This window comes from Galleria mellonella, unplaced genomic scaffold, assembly GCF_026898425.1.
Source record: "Galleria mellonella isolate WM207_F2 unplaced genomic scaffold, CSIRO_AGI_GalMel_v1 utg78, whole genome shotgun sequence".
NCBI lineage: Eukaryota > Metazoa > Arthropoda > Insecta > Lepidoptera > Pyralidae > Galleria > Galleria mellonella.
Window position 1 is genome coordinate 4,158,301 of NW_026442151.1, and position 21,489 is coordinate 4,179,789.

Sequence of the window (21,489 nt, forward strand, 5' to 3'; positions counted from 1 at the left end):
TAAATAAAATTGTTATGAGGGGTCTCAATAAGAACAATAGAATCCAATACAATATATTTTTTTTTATTTTTTTTCTATCTGTGTGATTGTTCCGGTATCATGCAAAAACTACTGCACCAAATTATATGTGATTTTCACAGTCGTATTCCGGAAGGTCAACTTAAAAATTGGTATATGTATACTAATAAATATTAATTGCATTACATAGTAATATAATAGAATCCAAAGGGTCTATACAATATCTAATCTTCAATCAAACTACCAAACGTCCAAGTATCCCAATCTTTAATCAAGCAACCACCTTAAACATTTCGATGTCAAACTACATATCAGGTATGAAGGAATAAAATAACACTCTGAATTATATTTAAATTTTATTTAAACCGAAATTAAATAAATACATCTTTACAGTAAATTTTCAATATTAGAGTTAGATTACCTACAATTACTGTTAAATAATAAATGTGACTATAAACTCGAATACACCACAGATTGCAACAGTAACGTTCGACATACAATTTTAGAATTGTCTCTACGCAATACAAATCTCCCGATTCGAATTATTACAGTCAATATAATAAACTGCCATCGTCAGCTCGTAAGTTATTATTGCTGTAAAACTGTCACAAGTATCTTACTATGTTGCTTAGATGTCTTAGTTAAAACATTAAAAGCTAACACGTATGGGTGGTATTTGTCATTATGACAATTATATCGCTGTTATCAAGTCTATAATTAATTTTAATGTGGATGTATGTACTTTATGATTTCCGCAGAATTATTATCAGAATAACAAATGTGATGCATCTATAGTCTATAGATATATCACTATTAAAACACACCACTTTATAAGAGTGTTGAAATTGTCATAATGACAAATCATGCACAAAGTGACAGCCTAGCTTACGTGATGGATTACAATGAACACAGTATCTTACAAGCCTCCATACATACAACAATGAATAATGTTATAACAGTAAATGTATAAGATTATACAATAACACACAATAGAGATAAAAGTTATATTAGAGTGACTTAATACTAATTGATATGCATGATCATTGGTTCAAAGTGCAACGCTTTTATAAAACGCACAACATCAACCAGATATGTTTGGTACTGGTTCCCATAATGCTTCATTGCTTTCAATAGATATATTGATATAATAATATGAATGTATAATAATAATAATATGTATACATATAGTCTATATTATTCTAAAAATGTATAGATATATCTACTGTATTTCAAAGAAAATTTCACTTGGCAGCCTTAATTTTAACTTGCGTCAGTTTATATACCGTAAAAGTGAAATAGTAAATACGTATATTGACATAACACGACATATAACACCAATTATAGACAATACATGAGTATAATGAAATAACATGTAACTCCAATATAATACTTGAGTATATACCGTGAGTATAAGACGGCATGGGTATGAGTATAATCCCTATGTTATCAGGTTTTGCGACTCCGATTTTTACAATTAAATACAGAATACTACAATGTTACATTTCATAACATTTACGTACAATAAATGTGCATTACATATAATTATATTTAAACATAGATAGTGCAACTACTACTGATTTACGGTGCAACAATGAATGACAATCCATTTTATGATTACATTGGCAAATATAGATATGTATGTAAATAGAACACATGGGTATTCTATCTCGCGTCTTACATACATAATCTAACTTTTTTTTTTAGTTATTATAGCAAACATTCATACAAACTATGTTCATACGAGGGGTAAAATAAAGTCGTCGTAGCAAACACGACAAAATCCTCCACTATATCACATCACCTAAGCTTTATTTGTTTTCAATTTTTTTTGTATACATATTTTAATATTCTTAAATTTCTATAATTCAGGCTAAGGGATATGTTTTTGTTTACAATATTATCACTTGATAACGTTCAAAGTACACACATTTTGATTCATTAAAATTTTACTGTGAACGCCTATCAACCATAGGTACATTTCAGATTGTCCAATAATAAAATAAATATAATTGTACAATAAAAACTATTTTTATAATAATATTATGTCATAGGAGACTCGCCAATGTCATACTTAGATCAACTCATTTCATAATTTATATAGCTCTGGTAATTAAGAGACATAACATCAAATACATACAGTCAGCATCAGATTAGGATAGATATTAATATTGTATATACGTTTTTAAATGAAATTATAGTAAAAACTAACAAAATCTGTCTACTCAATAGCTCACAATAGTATAACTTATTTATACAAGAAAAATACATAACCTAATAATATTGAGACTATGAAATATTAAGAGATTTCATATTATATAAAACACAGACACGTAAGTTGATTTCTTGGTATTTCAAGGATTACTGCGTTTTCTCTATCACCAACTTAACATTAAGTGAATTTCGTATACGTGGCAATTTGATAGGATGTAGATTTAAATTGTTATCTGCAACCTTTAATACATTTATATTTTAAAACAATGGCCTCTATTTTACAAAAGTTGGATTTGTAAACCATAATCATAACATCCCATGAATATCCTACAGTTTTACATTGGTCTCACTCTATGAGATGAAATTACTATTAATAATATGCCAGCCAAATGGCTTGTAATGTGGTTTCATATTGAATATTACTTCTCTTATACTGGTGTACTTACTTCAATTTCATTCCCTAATCATCTCTTATAAAATCCAGAGGATGAAACGAATGCTGGCAAATTGTATCATATAAAGTTATCCCTGTGACTGACGAAAAAATTGGCTTACAAAAGTAAGTACCTACGAAATACCACTATTCATCATGTTCTTACCGTAAGTAATATTGCCAAAGCCCTTCGGAAATCAGTTTATGTTGAGCACGGTTGCGTGACGCCCTTAAATGCGTATCTACATCTGCTATTTTTGCTGTACAAATTTTTTTTTCCGAAATACTCGTTAATGTCAGAGTTGAGGACGAAATTCTCACAAGCGGGTAAAATATAGAATTATATAATAATATTAAAGTATAATAACAGATTGTTATAAAATAATATATTATTTTAATGAATTGCGGGCTCTCTAACGTCCCTATTTAGACGTGGATTTCATAATGACTTCATACCCATTTATTGTTACCATTAAATGAGACGCTGACTGTACTAATAAAATTTAAATGTATGTACTGTGACATGACGTTCTCTGAAGGACTTTAATTCGCAAAGTAACATCGTTAGCAAACGACGTCTAAAGTCACATTTATTACCGACTACTTAATATTGATAAAACTTTTACAGCAAGTATAATTACAGTGTATTTCACCTACGAAATTAATAAAGCTATAAACAAAATTATTCCCTAACAAAGCGATGTTATTCATTTCAATAACTTATTATGGAATAATAAAATATTAACACTTAACATTTTCCGACGCGTTATAAAGATGGAATAATATTTTTGTTCATATATTATTCAAGAAGTCTACGTAGTGTCAACATATTAACAGCATGTAATTCGACAAATTTTATCTAACACTTATAATCTATCTACGTCTAAACTACATCAAATCGAACATTAAAAGGTTTCTAGATGTAAAATTTGGAATAATTCGCACTTAAAGATAACTTATTTCTCAAAAATAAGAACAATAACAAACAAGCTTGCTTAATAAAGTCCCATGTGTTTGTTACTTTATTTTAGGCAAATTGAATATATTTCTTTTTAAAATATATTTCTTAATCAACATAATGTAACAACATTATAAACATTATATTCTTACTATTGAAAGAATCGCTGGAAATTCATGAATAGATGGGTATAAATCGTACATAAATATAGCATAAAAACGTCTCGTTCCTTACAAGATAAATACAATACTTTAATAGTCAACATCGTAAATGCGTAAAAGCTTATTTAATTATCATAGTAAAGGCAGGGGTAAATGATAAAAAAATATTGAAATTTTATTATCAAGGGCTTTATAAATATGTAACTAAAAATTGTGCTCAAGATTGTTTTTATAGCTCGTTCGTGAAAATCACAATTATCAAGATGAGTTCAATACTCTATAGTTTACCTCCGAAGAAGGTGGAGTTCAGTACAATTTTTTCAATAAGAAATATTTTTCCAGTGATACCTATTATTACTATAATGCCATACTGGTGTCAAGTATTTGCTGTTACCTACTTCTTGGTACATTACACTATAGTAAGGCATACCGTAAGAGGTCGTCTAACTCGTAAAAATACTGTATCACTAACTTACTCGATATTACACCGCCATCTTTACTTATCAAGCTACCGCTCCATAATACAACTAATTTTGTTTTAATCAGCCCAAAATTGATATGTATCGTATTTTATTGCACAAATTCATCACGTTACCAAGTTTAAAACATAACTTACCTGCGAAGCATCGCGTCGAACCATCCGGCCACAGTTGATTCGAGTGTGAGTCTTCACTTAACGAAGTAGGGGTAACTTAGGGTAAAGGATACAATCTAGAGCCACCTGGTGATAAGGATAAGAAGACTGTTCATCACAATGGTGGGGTAATTAGAAGTGGCGCCGGAGGTACGCCCGTACGGCGGTTTCCTTTTGCAGTTCATTTTCTCTAGAGGCATCTTGGAGACGCTGTACTCTCGGTGCTCGCTGACCATAGTGCAAACGGTGCGTTTCTTCTGCATCATCTCATCGTCTCTGTCCCGAAGGCCAGCCAACCACGCTTCGTACCACGCAAGCTCACAGTCACATATTAACGGATTATCTGTAAACAAATTGAGAACGTAAATTTGTATTAACCTACATTATGGAGAAACAATCGCAATGCATAGATTTTATATTTCGAGATTTATTTTGTATTATGCTCATCAGTCATATCAACAGTCAATAGACCGGAATTAAGTCCTTTATCATATCAATGATTGATATCATATCATTATGATATCGGCGATATTTTTTGAGAGCGATATTAGTTCATCTAACTATCCAAAACATATTTAAAATATAAAATGTTATTCAACTTCTTTTTTTTTAATGTGAAACCTATAATAAACTCGGAACAATAATTATTTCATGTCTTGAGTCTATTCAATGGTATGAAAAATGACAAAATAAAATTACAACAACTTGTTGAAGGTTTAACGTCTTTTTATGAATAATTAAGTACCTAGTTACTATTTATAAATAGGACACTATAATCAAAGGGCTTCGACCCTTTAAAACCCAGCAGTTTTTGAGGTAAAACAACCGTTAACTGCTACTAATTATAATCTTTCTCGTTGTCAAGTCACTGCTAATTAAAATACACCTAATTATTTACGAGTTATAAATATTCAGCCTTACTTCTTCACAATAATGACCCATTTATAGCAGAAAGACTCGTGTGATCCCGACACAGAATGGGCCACCTCTTCCGTTTCCGTGGTTGTCGTAAGAGGCGACTAAGAGAATTTAGTTTAGAGATGGGCAGCCGCGTCCCTCTTAAAACATCAGTAAAGCCTAACTGCGGTTGTCAACCGGCCTGCGAAGCGTAACAACTACTAGCAAAACCCCTTTCTGGGGAAGGCTTATGTTCAGCAGTGGACAGTAAACGGCTGGTATGATGATAAATATTTCACTCCTGAATATGTTAGTCTCTGCTAATAAGAGGATAATTCTAATCTACTGTTAATACTACTACTGGTATTATTTAAAAAAAATCATTTTTCATTTACTATTCAATCACGCAGTTTTCATTTACTATTCAAGCATGCAGTATTAAGATATATAAAATATTCTGTGTTATCCTAACACATAGAATATATTTATATACTGATTAACGCAGGCAAAGTTACGGGAAACAGCTATGCTATATGCGATTATAATATGTTGAAATCGAAATTATTACTCTGTCAGGTAATTTAAAAATTTTCTTAAATAAACATTAGATGATAAAAAAAAAATTAGATCTACCCATAACCATTTACCAATGAAATACATCGTTTTAGTATAGAACATGTTTCTTCATTTTTAACATCATCGGTAGAACACTTTCTTGAAATATTTAATATCACATAATAAGAAATAGTACTAAAGTATTATTTAATTACGAAACAAAATACGCTATAATTTACAGTTAATTATACTTATTAAAATATACATGCTTTTTATAAATAAAGCTAATTAAATTTAATATTTATTTTCATTAGGAATTATACTGTATTATTAACTTCGTTCATTTCGTAATTAAGCTTACAGAAACGGAAAATATCAAACTAATCTCCTTGAGCCGGCTTCCATCTGCCTCATTTTCTCCTTCCTCGCTTCTTAGATTACACACTCGTTTTATTACACGTTTTATCACTTATTTTTTTTGTTAATATTATATTTTATTGAATAATTTATATATAATAGTCATTTAGGTCATTTAAATTACATCTACAGACTAGTTAGTCTAAGGTTGTAAAGATTTCGCTTACATCTTCTTATATATTTATAGTCTCATTGAAGTTTTATCAAAGTCGGTTCAGTGGTTCACTTTTTAATCAAAATAACAGAATTTTTTAAGTCAAAGTATTTTTATATCAAGTCGGTATTTTTGTGGGAAACTAAACTCAAATTATGTGAAACAAAATCTTAAATAAGTTATTAAGAAACTTTAATTACGAGTATAAACATCTATGATACTAACAATGTTACCGCGCTCAGTTATAAAAACAGTTTTCTTGTACACTAATTAAAATTTCATGAAAAAGTTTAGAATTTCCCTTGTTAAGCGCTGCCAAGCTCCAATGTCTTGGGTGAATATTTTTTCCTTTTCGAATTCTCCATTATTTAGTACCGCGTTTAGTTTATACGGAATACGTGTTTTATTTAAAAAAGAACAAATTTATTTCGGATTTAGTTAATAATTATATTTAGTTTTTAGTACTACGAATATTCTAGAAATATTTTCTTTTCATTCTATTCTATTACACCTACTATTACTATTATTATTCTTTCACTAGCTGTAAAATACAACTTTACCTGCAAGAATTAAGATAAAAAATACGTTATGACTTAGATATACGCATTGAGTTCAATATGCATCTATGTACTAAATTTCATTCGAAAACTTTTAAATGAACGAGTAGAAAATACACAAACATACAACTTTATAAATCTTTGACATTTTTAAATTGTCAATTTCTACTAATTTCTGTGACTATTATATTAGGCAGTCTGCACAATAGGTCTTGTTTACTACTACTGCAACTTACTCGTGTGAGAAAGGCACGCTCTGCTGTCAAAAATTTCGAAGCCGGCCTCGCCATACACAAAGACCATTAACATGTTTACGGAATGACGGCTTTCCGTTCCCTCCGAAATACGAAACAAATGACAATCATTTTTTAATGATCAAAACACGAATTTGAAAATATTGTAGGTTTAAACTAGCATTCGAGCTCAGGACTCCAATAGAGCAGTTAAGCATTCTATAAATAAGCTAATTTACTTATAAACCTACGTTGTACAAGTAACTTGTTCACTTACCCATTATATCAACTACGCGTAACGTATCCAATATGGGCTCCATTATCTCTTCAGGTATATGCTGAAGCCTGTTGTTTTGCAAGTTCAACGTTTCTAGAGAGTTGAGGTTGTCGAAGCCCATCGTCGGCAGCTGATGTATCCTGTTATCCACAATAGTTTAAAAATATAGTATATGATCATATAATATCAAGTACAGAACAAGGAAAACTTAGTATCCGTTGTGTGAAAGTAACGAAGCGAACGACTAAGTTTGCGAACACGCAATACTCTTATTCATAGTAACGAGCGATAATCGAAGTAATTTAGATCTAATCAATCATGTAATAAGATTGTAAATCTCAATTTAGCTAAGCAATCGAGGAAAATTCAATATTGTAAATCAAGGAACAAAATTATTTCTACTACTAACGTTGTTAAAGAGGGAAATTTATTTTATTAATCAAGACTGAAATTTATATTCGATTCCAAATTTGTTTCCGACTTGGAGAACGATAAAATCTAAAGTAAATTTAAATTTAAATTAACGAGAAAAAGTCATTAGATTTTCCTTATTTGAAATAATTCAACTGAAGCCTTAGCTTGTTTGCCATTTTAAGGTGTATAAAAAATAACAGTAAAGATAGCTTGTACACTTAGATTACATAGGTAGAGTGTCTCCATAAAAACGCTTCGAGAAAAACGGTCCAATTTTTTCATACAATTTTGCATGGTAAATAGTAATGAGTGAGTCTTATAATTTCTGCATCTTTTTAATGCGTAAACATTTATTTTATTTATTAAAATTACGTCAAGATATATTATGTGCATAAAGATAGAACACTGATAAATGATGAAACGAGTCAGCAAATTTAACAATTAGCTAATTTGAGGCTTGATGCTCTATCTATATAATCTAAGCTTGTACATTATACGTAATAGATTGGATTATTGAATTTAACCTATTACGTACAATTCATAATTTTATTCATATTATTATGTACAATTTATATTTTTAACATCTCCCTGAGATATTATAAATAGTTACTTGTAATATAACAATGATCAGGTTTTAACAACATAAAATAATAATCTTTGATCCACTGTATATAATATATTTAATATAAGAAAAGCTTTAGCTTTAAAAAGGAATAATCTATTTTTAACATAACATAACAATGTGTGCGTTGTTGTATTTTAGTTTGAAAGTATATGGATGCTTTAATCTAGTGCAATTTCTGATAACAAAGCATATTACCATAATCTACAAATTCATATCTCCGGCGTACAAGCGATAACTATAATAAAATATCTAGAGATCTCGATTTAGGTTTATTTAATTCTAAGATAGAATCCGCAAGACGTGTGCTGAGTCAGTGGTTCTTTAATAATTCAACATTCTATTTTTTTATTTTGTATAACTGTATTTTGTTTAACTATAATGTTTTTACCACTATAATGTTCTTACTTTAAATTTTATTTAGTTATACTTATTAGTTTTTAAACCTTGGTAAATTATCTACTTAAATCTTCTATTCATTTGTGACAACCTGTAATTGGCTTATTGTCTTCATTGATTTTTTTATTACGAAATTTACTAACTGTTGGTTTTTCTTTAATAAAAAATAAAATAATAAATAAAGTGGTAAGGTGAATAAGAGAAATATTATGGGCGACATAGGATATGTAGCGTCATTAATATTGATAGGCGTCTATTACCACTCGTGCTTTAGAAGTGATAGTTTGTTGATCATGTTTAGTGAAATATAATTTAATATTATGGAGTACATTACCAGATAAAATTCTAATATCGATTAAAAAATAATTATTAAATACTGTTTAAAATTAGCAAAGATACGTAAAGAGTAAGTTAAAATATTGCAGTGTAAACAAATAATTTATTAAAAAAATATAAAAATAAAACTCACATATTCTTCTGCAAATTGAGGAACGTGATGGAGTCACCATATCCAGTGAAAGCATCCTCGTTAATGTAAGTGATGTTGTTGGAGCGTAGGTCCAAATGGCGCAGACGGTGCAGCGGGCGAAGAGCCTCTGACGGAATCTCATGCAAGCGGTTGTCGCCCAAACGGAGATATTGCAGGTTTTCTAATAAATTTTACAAGAAATTATAAAATTCTGCGAAATTATGGTTATTTGATTAGAATTATTTTGTTTAATCCCGCTACTATTAATGTGTGACTATTTTTAACTTCTGGTAAAAATTCTTCTTCTGGTGGTCAATCTTCAAGTGTTTGCAGTCACGCTCATATTAATGATAGCGAAATTAAAATAATTCTAATCAAACAACAAAATTATAATATGTTTACAATTAAGAATACTTGTACTCTTTTTCGGATTTATTAATGATCGACCTAATGCAAGTAAAAATAAATTGAATAAAATAAATTGAATTGAATAAATTGATACCGGAAAATATTTACTATAACATTCAAATACAAATTTTTGTTTATGAATAAATAAAATAAATAATAAATAAAATTAATGAGGTATTGTTTTTTGTGAAACGTAAAAATTACAATAATTGATCATCAAGTATATTTGACGGTGATACAGATAGCGAAGCTAGTTGCTTACATGAATAATTTTAAAAGTAAATGACAGGTACTATGAGGTACAAGGATTTTTAATGATACTCATATTATAACCAATTTATTGAAGTACTATCAAGAAAAATAAAATTTAGATATCACCAAATTAACTTAAATTAAACAGCAGGGAAAAGTGGACATTTTGTTACAGTTATCCCTAATGATAGAACAATAATAGGGGCAGGTAGAAAAATTTCATTCTCAACACACCGGTGGGGAAACGTTGATAGGGACAAATGAAACTGTCCCGATTTTGTGACTTATATAATACAACGTTTAAACTTTACAAAATTTAATAAGGCGACCTTTAAAATATCTGTTATAAACATTTTAAGTACCACATAACTAGACACATTTTTTTTAGTTTGGATGAGAGAATATATGTATTATAGCAACATTAACACTAACTACAGTATATCATGTCATAAAACACTAATACACATACACACTCATATACATACACACACAGGCACGCCCGTACGCATACACGCACACACGCACACACACATGCACACAAATAGTCATACGCACGCATGCGCACATACGCATATACACACACACACGTACACACACATAACTTCAGCTTTGTAAACGCTTACTTCTTAATAAGGTATATTTTATAAATTGTACATCCGTAATTGGCTGTAGTTAGTTAATTAATAGTAACACTAAAATATAGATTTTAAGAGCTGTAGATTTTGTAATAATAAATAAATGAATAAAATTCATTTCACATTAAAATTTGATATATATTATAATAGCAAATTATATCTTTTACATTTACAAAATAATTACGTATAAAATTAAGTATATAAAAAAAGATAGTATACCTTCAAGTCCAGCGAAAGCCTTCTCATCAATCCGTTGGATTTGATTACCTTCTAATTCTAACGAGTTGAGGAATACCAAATGTGAAAATACCTCAGCTGGTACTTCACGTAACTGATTATGTGCTAAACCTAGCGAATCTAGGTTACGAAGACCTGAAATAAAAGATGTTATTACATGCAAAGGAAAAGATTTATGCTGTTATGTCACATCATGCCATTGAAAGAATAATTCCTAAATACTATTTGTGTTATAACTTTATACGTTTGTTACTTACTTTAATTAATAAAGTTAATAATAACTAACATTACAAATAACCTCGTTTTAATATTTACGAAATCAAATCCAACCTGCAAAATCTCCCGCTGAAATAGATGCGATGCGATTTTCTTGCATTTCGAGTTTTTTCAAGTTCTCAAGCAGAGCCAACGCCTTCTGCGGAACAGCCGTCAGATCGTTTCCGCCAAGATTTAAACGTTTCAACTTCCTTGAAACCAATTAGATCATGTTAGATAAACTATTACAGCTATACACTCCATAGTTTTAATCAAATAGTTTTGTATAAAGCTCATGAATGTTATCAGCCCTATTTCTCTCCTGAAGTATAATGCGTACTCGTAAGTTGTGTTTTAGTCTGAACTCGTCAACTTTGAAAAACTAAAACATAACTTATTATTACTTATTAGGTAAGTTAAAAAAAGAAACTGTTTGCGTACCTACATCGCTTAAGTCAATTATATAGGTGTCAAACTTAGTACTAGGTCGCCTTTGTTATTGGTTTAAGACTATTAAACGCAAATAAAATTATTGCAAATAATATTTAATTTCAAGCAAACAATACAAATTGACAAAAATTCATTAAAATCAGTTGAGCAATTTCGGAGATTACTATTGTTGAACATTGAAACAAATATCAAAAAATGTTGTGGTTATTAGGCCAAGCTATTATCTAATAGAGACCCCAAGAGCATGGCTATGCGCATGTGCCGTTATATGATGATTATGGTATTATTTATGTCTATAGATGACGAGTTATTTGCCATTATAATTGCAAATAATTGCGTAAAATACAAACTTTCATATTTAACCTTAAATTGTTATTAATACAATTAATTTTAATTGGATTTTTACTGTTTGATATTGCAACGTTATTGGAAAAGTTGTTCAGCTTAACATGAACTTTCCAATAATCGCATAGTGAATAATTAATTAAATGCTGATGTAGTTTATTAAAATTTCATGTCGAAGTTTGTAACGATGATCGATGAGCGGAGATGGAATCCTTCTAATTAATTCGTATTAAGTCGTTCGAAAACGTCCTTGACTGTATCGATCAAATTACACCATATTATGTAAACAAATCAAATTGATGGGAAATCAAAGTGGGTGCATAATGTGATTTGTTAAAGTGGAATACAAAACATTATACAAAAAAAGTACATGATTATGTCGTAAATTCGTAATATCAGAAATAGTCTTTAGACTTCTAACATAAAAAAAAACATATAAAAATATAGTAATATCTTAATGATAAAAAAGGCTTAAATTTATTAAGAACATAATATGAAAATTACTAAAGAAACTGATGAAGAATACAAAGAAAATTAATTGTACTATCCACGTCATAATCACGAATAGGTAACAACCAACAAATTTTCAATATGTACTTATTGATGAATATTTATTACTGTTTAAATAAGTAAACTCAAAGAACGTTTATAGTTCACTGGTTGTTTAATATTGTATATTGTATTGTATATGTATATTACCTATAATAAACCTCTAATACCTAACGACAGTTTACATGACAAATAGAAAACAATCCTTGTATAGGACAACAAACGAATTGGTTATAAAAAATCTTTAATAAAAGTTAAGTAAAATACTTACTTTTCCAGCCCTTTGAAAGCTTCACCGTCAACAACAGATATTCTATTCTCGTACAGAGTCAAGATCTCCAATGTATCTAGGCCCATAAAAGCTCTGTTATGCACTGCAGTTACCTTAAAAGAAATTGTTTCATTATAAATTTAAGTAAGAACAACAAATAAAGGACAAGTGTAAGTGTTATGCTTTATCCTTCTCTAACCATGAATAAAGAAAAGGTTTTTTTTTTTTTTATTTTGGACCCTTTGTTCGTTGTACAAACTGTTTTAGGTAACAGATTTTCTGTGAGGGTAAACAATCCTGTTTACTAACCAGGTTATGTAACGGGAATTTCATTCTGCGTGTAGAAAATAGGGTAATTGGTTTTCTACGAAAGTGAAAATCCCATACTCAAATTGTTTATCGGTACTGTAAAAAATAAACGCGCTAACGATTTAACTTCATATGAGATAGGAAAATATATTTTGTGAATTATTTAATTGTTTAAATTGATTTATTAAGCTACACAATTAGGAATTGTAATTATGGACATATTTATTTATCTACATTAAAGTAAATTTTTGTTTGCATTTTAATTTAATTTAATTCATATTATTTAATCATCATCATATAAACCGTTTAGTATCCATTGGTCAATGTAGGCCTCCCCCATGAGTTTTTCCAGTAGTTGCCATGCTTGGCAGCAGGCTAGGCAGGTAGGCTTTAGTGATATTTTAAGAGGGACGCTGCTGCCCATCCTTCGACCATTTAGTTCCCTTAGTCGCCTCTTATGACACCCACGGGAAAGGAAGGGGTGGTCCATTCTATGCGAGAACCACACGGCACTGTATATTATTAAATATTACCTCATTAATCACATGTTTTTATTATAATTAGTATTGATGTTAAATTTAAATTTATTATAATAATATCATTTAAATAAAGCAATTATCAAATGAATCCACACTATTATAGAGTTATTCGGTGGCACCACAGCCCGACTTAGATTGTGTTTAGATATCATGCATAACATTATTCTGTAACTTAGCTTACACGATTTTTGTTCCCCTTATCGTGAAAAAATACATCACGTCAAAACTAGTTTATTAATGATCGTCTTAGCAAAAGCCCCTCCATCCCTTTATATTTTCATATTCATGCACCTTAAGAAATCAGGTCATACGCCGACATAATATTCGGAGAATCCATTTTTATATGCTATTTCACGCTCATTGTGTGAAAATTGGATTTATAAATTTGTTGTTGTAAACAACGAAAATTACTCGTATGTAATCGATAATAAGGATGATATTACATAAAATATTGAATGAATATAAATTATGAAAGGAAATATTTCATTATATTAATATTAAATGAATGAGGTCCTTACATTATCTAATGTACTATGTAATAATGTAAATAATAATAATATATGTAATAATTACATCCGTAATTCATTCATCTAATGTAAGGGTCCAAGTACAAAATTTTATAAAAAGCCTAACGCTCAATAAAATACAATCAATGGTTTTCCTTTACCATTTTATAAAGTTGCTGGCTGTTTGTAAATGTACAAATTACATAACAGTATTAATTATCCATCAATATAGGATATCTATATCAACAATTATAAACATTTTATAGCTATGTATTAATATAATATCTACTTGTGAATGCAAGCAGTTATGCTTTCCATTGTTTTTATTATATTCAGAAAAATATCAAATATTCATCGAATTCATTTAAATGTAAAAATGTGATATGAATACTTAAGTACATTACATAAATTGAACGATATAAATAAACATATTTCCAGTAAACTTGTTACGTAGCGTACAAAATCATAATGGCGTATTTACATCTCAGTATTACCAACGACAGACCGCTAACTTAATTGGCATTTTAATTACCTTGTTATGGTTCATGTTGAGTATGAGGAGGTGGTTCAGGTGAGTGAACGAAGACGTAGGTATTGTCGCCAAACTGTTTTGCGATACGTCAAGTTGCGTTAATTTATTACCTGTAGAACATATTAAATTATTATGAAACAAACGATACCTTTATACGGTTCTTCGAAATGGAATTTAATTTCTTTCTTCAATTTTGTTAACGAATTAGAATATATTAGTCTGTATTAATAGAATTAAATAAAAATCCAATGTTATAATTTATGATTAAATATTAAATATAAATACGACTGTAACTATTTAGCCACAATAACTTCCAATATTTTTCACCACATTTTTGTTTTTCCAAAAGTTGACTAGGAAAGAATTCTATATAGCATTAAGTCCGTCTTTTGTACTAATATTTAGTAAATTTTTTTGTAATGTAGTCAAAAAATAATAAGTCGATTTTTGATTTGTGCTACCAGCAAGCAATTTGACGCTTTAATTATCCTGTTATTTACATTTTCATTAAGTCTCATTAAAACAAACTACACTTGGAGTTTATATAAAAGTATTTGGAAACAAAACATAGGAAGAAGGAACACTTTAAAAGGGACAACGGACTACAGTACGAGGGCCGAGCCAAAAAATACAAGTCATACTGATCCTGCTCAAAGTTAACCGTCAACTATTCTGTATTCACCTCTCGCACTTATCTAACATTCGGTAAAGCTACTCTAATAACATAGTAGAGGCCAACAGCGACAAAGCATTTTTGCTTATTGAAGCACTTTCCACTCAGCACTTTAGAGTCACTCGAAATTTCGCTGTGCTCAAAGCATTTTGTTCTTTTTGTGACTTTTTACTGAGACTGCAAAGCTTACACGGCTGTATGTCGATTTCAAGGGTGTAATATTGCAGTAAAATAATAGAATACAAAAGCATAACATTTTATTCGTAAGAAACGGGAATGGCAATGATATACCATGGGAATGATAACAGTGTGTACTCTGATTTAAATATGTATAGGCGACGGTTTCTACTTCCCGTTAGGAGGGCCGTCAGCCTTTTTACCATTCTAAATATCAAAAAAGGTAAAATAATATAATCTGCTATACATGGAATGAATCAATTCTATCACATATACATAGCTAAAAGCAATCCGGATTAACCGAGCCTTTCAAACAAAAAATAAAATAAAATACATTTTACCGTTTCATTCGTTTAGGACCTACAGTGCCTCAGTCGACACACAGAGACACAAAGGCTTCAAACTCATTAGGTACATCCCTTATTTTGTGGCAGGGGTTCAAAAAACGAAAAAAGACTTGATTGAGGCTAATGCTGATCTCTCGTATATACTCAAGCATGGATTTACATTACGCATCTAAAGTCGTACAAAATATAGACCAATTGATTTAAAGACCAATTCCGACATTTTCAACTGTTTGCATTGAAGTCAATTTATTACTACGTCACTCAACATCTCTAATGGAGTATCCATTACGACAAACTCTTACATTTTTCCTCTTGAATTCTACTTTATGTGCCTAATATTAATGCCAAAAATAGTAGTGGTTTTAATAATAATTGCAATTATAAGATTTGCAGACAATATAACATATTATCACAAATCTAAAATCAAATATATAAAGTATTTTCATTCATATACGAATAAGTAAAACATAACTAGATTATCTCTTATTGTTTTCAAATGAACTTTCATTATCTGTATTAGTCCTGATATCACAGCCATTAAATTAGATTTTAATTGGTATAGTATAACTAAAAAATTTATATAAATTATAAGTTCGTGGATAAAATTTACGAAAACTAAAATAAATACAATTACTTAAATATTATTAACATTTTTATATGCTATGTACTCACCAATAGAACTGAGTGAGGAATCTTCTATGACAGCAAGACTACTGTTGTGTACTGTCAAGTGTCGAATGTCCAAACCCAGGAATATGTAAGATGGTAGCTTGGCGAGATTGTTGTGCCTCAACTTCAGATAAAATATTATCATTGGCTTTGAACGCAGTGTATTCATTGCCTAAAACAAAAATAGTATATTCATTAAAATAAATTTAATTCGAAAATATCCTCTTTATTCAAGTTTGCTAATTCGCTTGTTAGTCGATAGAAATAATCATTTCGAAAATTAGATAAGCTTAAGTTAAGATTAAAGTTTTGTACTAATCTAAAGTATACAAACGCCTTTTGACAGTTAATTTAATATCAATAAATATATTTAATGTATAATCTAAACTGTTTGTGAGGTCACACAAATAAAGTATGTTATATTACATAATTATTATAAGACCACAATTATTAGGTAAAACTTGCACTAATGGCTTGAATTTATTGCCAATATACGATTTCTAATTATTGATATTTGATGAAATTTTGTATTCGCATTGAAAATATCAAATTTTAATGATATGACTGGTTTGGCTCTTCGAGTATCACTCAATGCAATCAATTTATAAATTGCTTTACAAGAATACTTCTACTGAATATAATTTTAATGAATGTTTCAAATAGAAAATTTTCTTTTGTTATTAAAATAGCTACGTTAATGAAGACAATTATAAATAATTATAATTAAGAATAATGTTTGTTTAATATAAAAATGTTCTTGATGTTTTTATAGTACATTTCACAAATGTAATAAACTAATTGTGTCGAACATTAAATGTAATAAAACTAGAAATAAAGTTTATTACATATAATTTAGGTAATTGTATTATTTTGTCTTCATACAAAAGACACAATTAAAAATTAAATTAATCAATAATAATTTTATATTTAAGAAATGAACGGAGATTTTTTCAGGATCAATAAAACGCACGTAGCAAGCTATTGCTTGCTATGTATACCTAACTACACTCGCGAGCAACCAAATCGACTCAACCCTTGATGGCGCATATATGCATTGATTTTACTAAAACGACAAATGTCAATTAGAAAAATGATATGGCATTCGAAAGCTTAAGATGTCAGCTTTAATTCGACATCATTATCATTGAAATCCATCAATTACTTCTTATGTAAATGATGTCTGAACGTAAGAGTAGGAAAAATGGGAATTTAGAAAAAGGGCCTAGGTCCCGTATTTTGGGTAAATTAAACAAAAAAAGGCAATGTATATTCGCAAAACTCCCTTTATGGAAAAGGCCTATGTTCAGCAGTCGACAGTTAACGGCTGATATATTAATAGCTAACCATTAACCTTCAGACGGGCCGTATATATGTTTTCCGCCGCAATGGTATAAAAAATATTACAATGATAGAATTATTACTACCGCCTTAATACTTTTCTATTCATAACGAATAAGAATTCATTTATATATAAAAAGGAAAAATAAAACAACAATTAATAGCTTGGACAAATGTTCAAACGAGTTACAAAGCTCGTTTTATCCAGTAGTACGAACTATTGCATTCCATTCCCCAAGATTTATGTGGAATGCGAGCAACAAAGCTTTTAAATGGACACAATTAAATTTAACGTAGAGTAATTCACACTCGCTAACGGCGAAGTTAATGTTTGGAAATAGTCACAATCTTTTTGATGTCACTTTTTAATTGATTTTCTTGGTACGACGGAAAAAAGGTGGTGTTTAATTTGTTGATTGATTATCATCATTACATATATCGTCCATTGCTGAACACGTCTGACATGTGTCACATTCTTGTATGAATAAAGTTCAAGAAAAAAGTCTAGAACTGCTGCGTCTAGATTAGTCTAGACTTCTAACATTTATCGCCGTGACAAGTCTGTTAACTTATTTAGTCGTTACGTGAGCGCTACAACACTTTTTACAAGTACTCTTGTATTTGATAGTAAATAGGTTCCTTTTTTTTAATGGGTGATATTGGAATAGTAACCCTATCTACGCTATCGGTATACGCTGGCGGGGCACCAGTAAGAGATAATAGATAAGAATGAAAGCAAGTCAGTTAACCCATCATGAAGAATTCCATAAGAATTAGCCACGACTGTTTCCAGGGTGAACCACGTGAAGGTAGGCCTGATACGTATATTGCTAGCAATGAGACTGTTAGACCCCAATACTAACAATCCCTTCCCCCCCCCCAGTATATAGGTTGTTACTACAATATTAAATTCTACTTTACGCTAATTCAGTAAAATGTGAAAATTAACGTTTATATATTTACTGCATTTATTTTTGGATTTATCTAAGTGATTTAGTCGAAATTCATACAAAAAAAAAAAAAAAATTCTCAATGATGTATTCAGAACTATGTTTTAGTGAAAAATTACAAAAACCACTTTCGTATTCTTCCACCAAAATTATTTTAAAATAATGGTCTGTGACAGTGACAGTATAGCGACGACATGTTTCCTATTAGCTAAAATAATTTTCCGGCAGCTTACACAACTTCGTGTAGCATAGATGGTGAGCGCGACATTAAACTAATTACCTTTTGTATGTGTTGTTGTTCGGTGAACTCGCATAATATGTCGAGGCCGTTCTTTTTCACGGTACAACTGCAAGGGGTGATGGTGTTGGCTGCGGGACACTGCTGCGCGCCCTGCGGGTATGCCGGCCGCGCGCACAGCACCACGCAGCATACTAGCAACCAGCGCGGCAACATTGTAGACCTATAATAATTTATATTATCAACCAACGAAGAAAGTCACTTATTTACCATAATTATAAAGCGCTATAAAATCACATCAATCGCTCAATCTTCAAACTTGTATACCCTGTGTTATGAAGAACCAGACGAAGTATTTCTGGAGCACAACGAACACTCAGACCAGAAATAATTCAGAAGAGATCATATCCTAAATTGGCCTGACCAGGAATCGGACTCAGGACTTCCTTGATGCAAGGCAATACACCCACAATTGGGCCACGGAGAGCATCAACAACTTTAATACATATAAACAGTGTAAAAGACGAACTCAACACTATAATGTCTCACATCACGAACTGAATCAAGAATGCTTTTATAATTTACCTACGTTACTATAAAAAAAAAATATCCATGAAGAAATATACTCTGATACATGAGATATAATAGAATGTTATTAATACTCGTAATAATAAGCTTACCAATAAAACCGCGAAAATTACAAGAAGTACTTTTAAATCCTTTTATAACAAAGGGATAAGAAATAGACTTAAAAGTTCAAGATACGGTCTTATTATTAAGCCCTTTTAGACGATCTGGAACGAAATTAGTAAACGGAAAAATATGTGACTAATTGAAATATTTATTTTGATAAAAAATATTTACATATGACTGATAGATAAAAAATAAAACTTGAAATTCTATTTTTATAAATAAAAATCTATCATATTTGTGAAGGGAATAGAATAATATCAAGTAAAATAAATAACTAGCGTCTGAAATATTTACATACATTTAATCATTTAAAAAACTTTGATATATTTATCAAGTACTTATTTTTACACTAGGTACCTACTTATATTAATTTTTTTAGTAAATACAGGAATCTTTTAAAGAGACAGTCTATAAAAATCTTGATTGCTTGAAACTTTACAAATTTAGCGTAATAAAACCAGAAAGGGTCTGACAATCTATTAAAAACGTTATAAATTTCAACTCATTGTTAGCAGACGTTTTATTATCCCTTTTCTACTTAATTTACTCAGCTAATATTTTTTCACAAATTTCATAAAATTTTGTTTACAGAGAAGATCTTTTTAGAGCTGAATATACTTAACCCAAAATTAATTTCGAGCTAGGTATATTCAGCTCTGTATCTCTCTTTCCCTCTTCTCTTCAAAGCGTAGAATTATGTAGATTACGTAAGCATACACCTTCATTGTTATGTAATTGTGATGAATATCACAATATCAATACAAGTACAAATGATTCTGTGTGAACTTCCCAAAAGAGCATGAGTCGTAATATGAAAACAATTTCCAAACCGTTTTGAATCGATCACTTGACCGAACCGTTTATATAAAGGGTCAATTTTATTTCTATTCCCACTTCCCTCGGGGATAGTCGCTCGATTTCATAAATGTATCGCTAGATTTTGGGTGACTTCCCTATTTCTTACATCATGTATAAGTATATTTGCGTATGCAATAACGTCCGTTACATAATTGTTATGTATTAAGTATATACTTAATACATTATAGTAGAGTTACCTTGACAATGCATCAGGAAATATTTCATATCACCACGTCTACTGACTCTTAAATCTATTTTCAATTTTAATTTAAAAATGTATTTGTCAGTGGCAGTTTAATACTGCATTCTTGAAACTTAACAATTAATAATTGAGTTAGGACTATGTTCACATTGACAAGTTATAAAAGCTTTTTATATTTTTTCAACAACTGACTTCTTTCTTAAGTACATCAGCTCTATTGTATTATAAACTGATTTCTCCAGTAAATTTCTTTTTCCTACCTATCTTTTTATTGTTATTAAAAAGTAAATATATATAATATCGAAAAAATATTTCACTAGTTTTATAATTTGAGCATATGAAACATAAAATATACGACATTTATACACTGGAAGTAATTTCCAAACTAATATAGGTTATTTATGAAGTAATCAGAATTGAGTGCCAAAACCTTTTATTTGTATATTGGCTGGAATTTAGTACTGTCAGCTAAATTATTATAGGCAACGTAACAAGTCGGTACGAAAAAAATAAACCGCAGACAGAAATAAATTACGCTCATATAAGTACCAAGAGATTTGTTAGTTACTTAGAATTAGTCGAATATGAACCTTAACATGTGACTATAAAAACAAATTCACATTTGAGTATCACATATCTCATATTTT

The 21,489-nt window shown here is 29.8% G+C and overlaps 1 protein-coding gene across 2 annotated transcripts in view; it reads right to left on the reverse strand.

The window, feature by feature from the left end:
* Positions 1-357: 357 nt before the first annotated feature.
* LOC113517505 (leucine-rich repeat-containing protein let-4) overlaps positions 358-21,489 on the reverse strand; it is a 124,677-nt gene continuing 103,545 nt past the window's right edge. For both annotated transcript variants that reach the window (XM_031912326.2, XM_026902190.3), the window contains 9 exons: positions 19,132-19,312; positions 16,567-16,735; positions 14,698-14,807; positions 12,812-12,924; positions 11,272-11,408; positions 10,924-11,076; positions 9,410-9,590; positions 7,506-7,645; positions 358-4,758 (listed from right to left, as the gene is read on the reverse strand). In XM_031912326.2, coding sequence (XP_031768186.1) covers positions 4,493-4,758; positions 7,506-7,645; positions 9,410-9,590; positions 10,924-11,076; positions 11,272-11,408; positions 12,812-12,924; positions 14,698-14,807; positions 16,567-16,735; positions 19,132-19,312 — 1,450 coding nt within the window. In that variant the 3' untranslated portion in view covers positions 358-4,492. The remainder of the gene's footprint in view (positions 4,759-7,505; positions 7,646-9,409; positions 9,591-10,923; positions 11,077-11,271; positions 11,409-12,811; positions 12,925-14,697; positions 14,808-16,566; positions 16,736-19,131; positions 19,313-21,489) is intronic.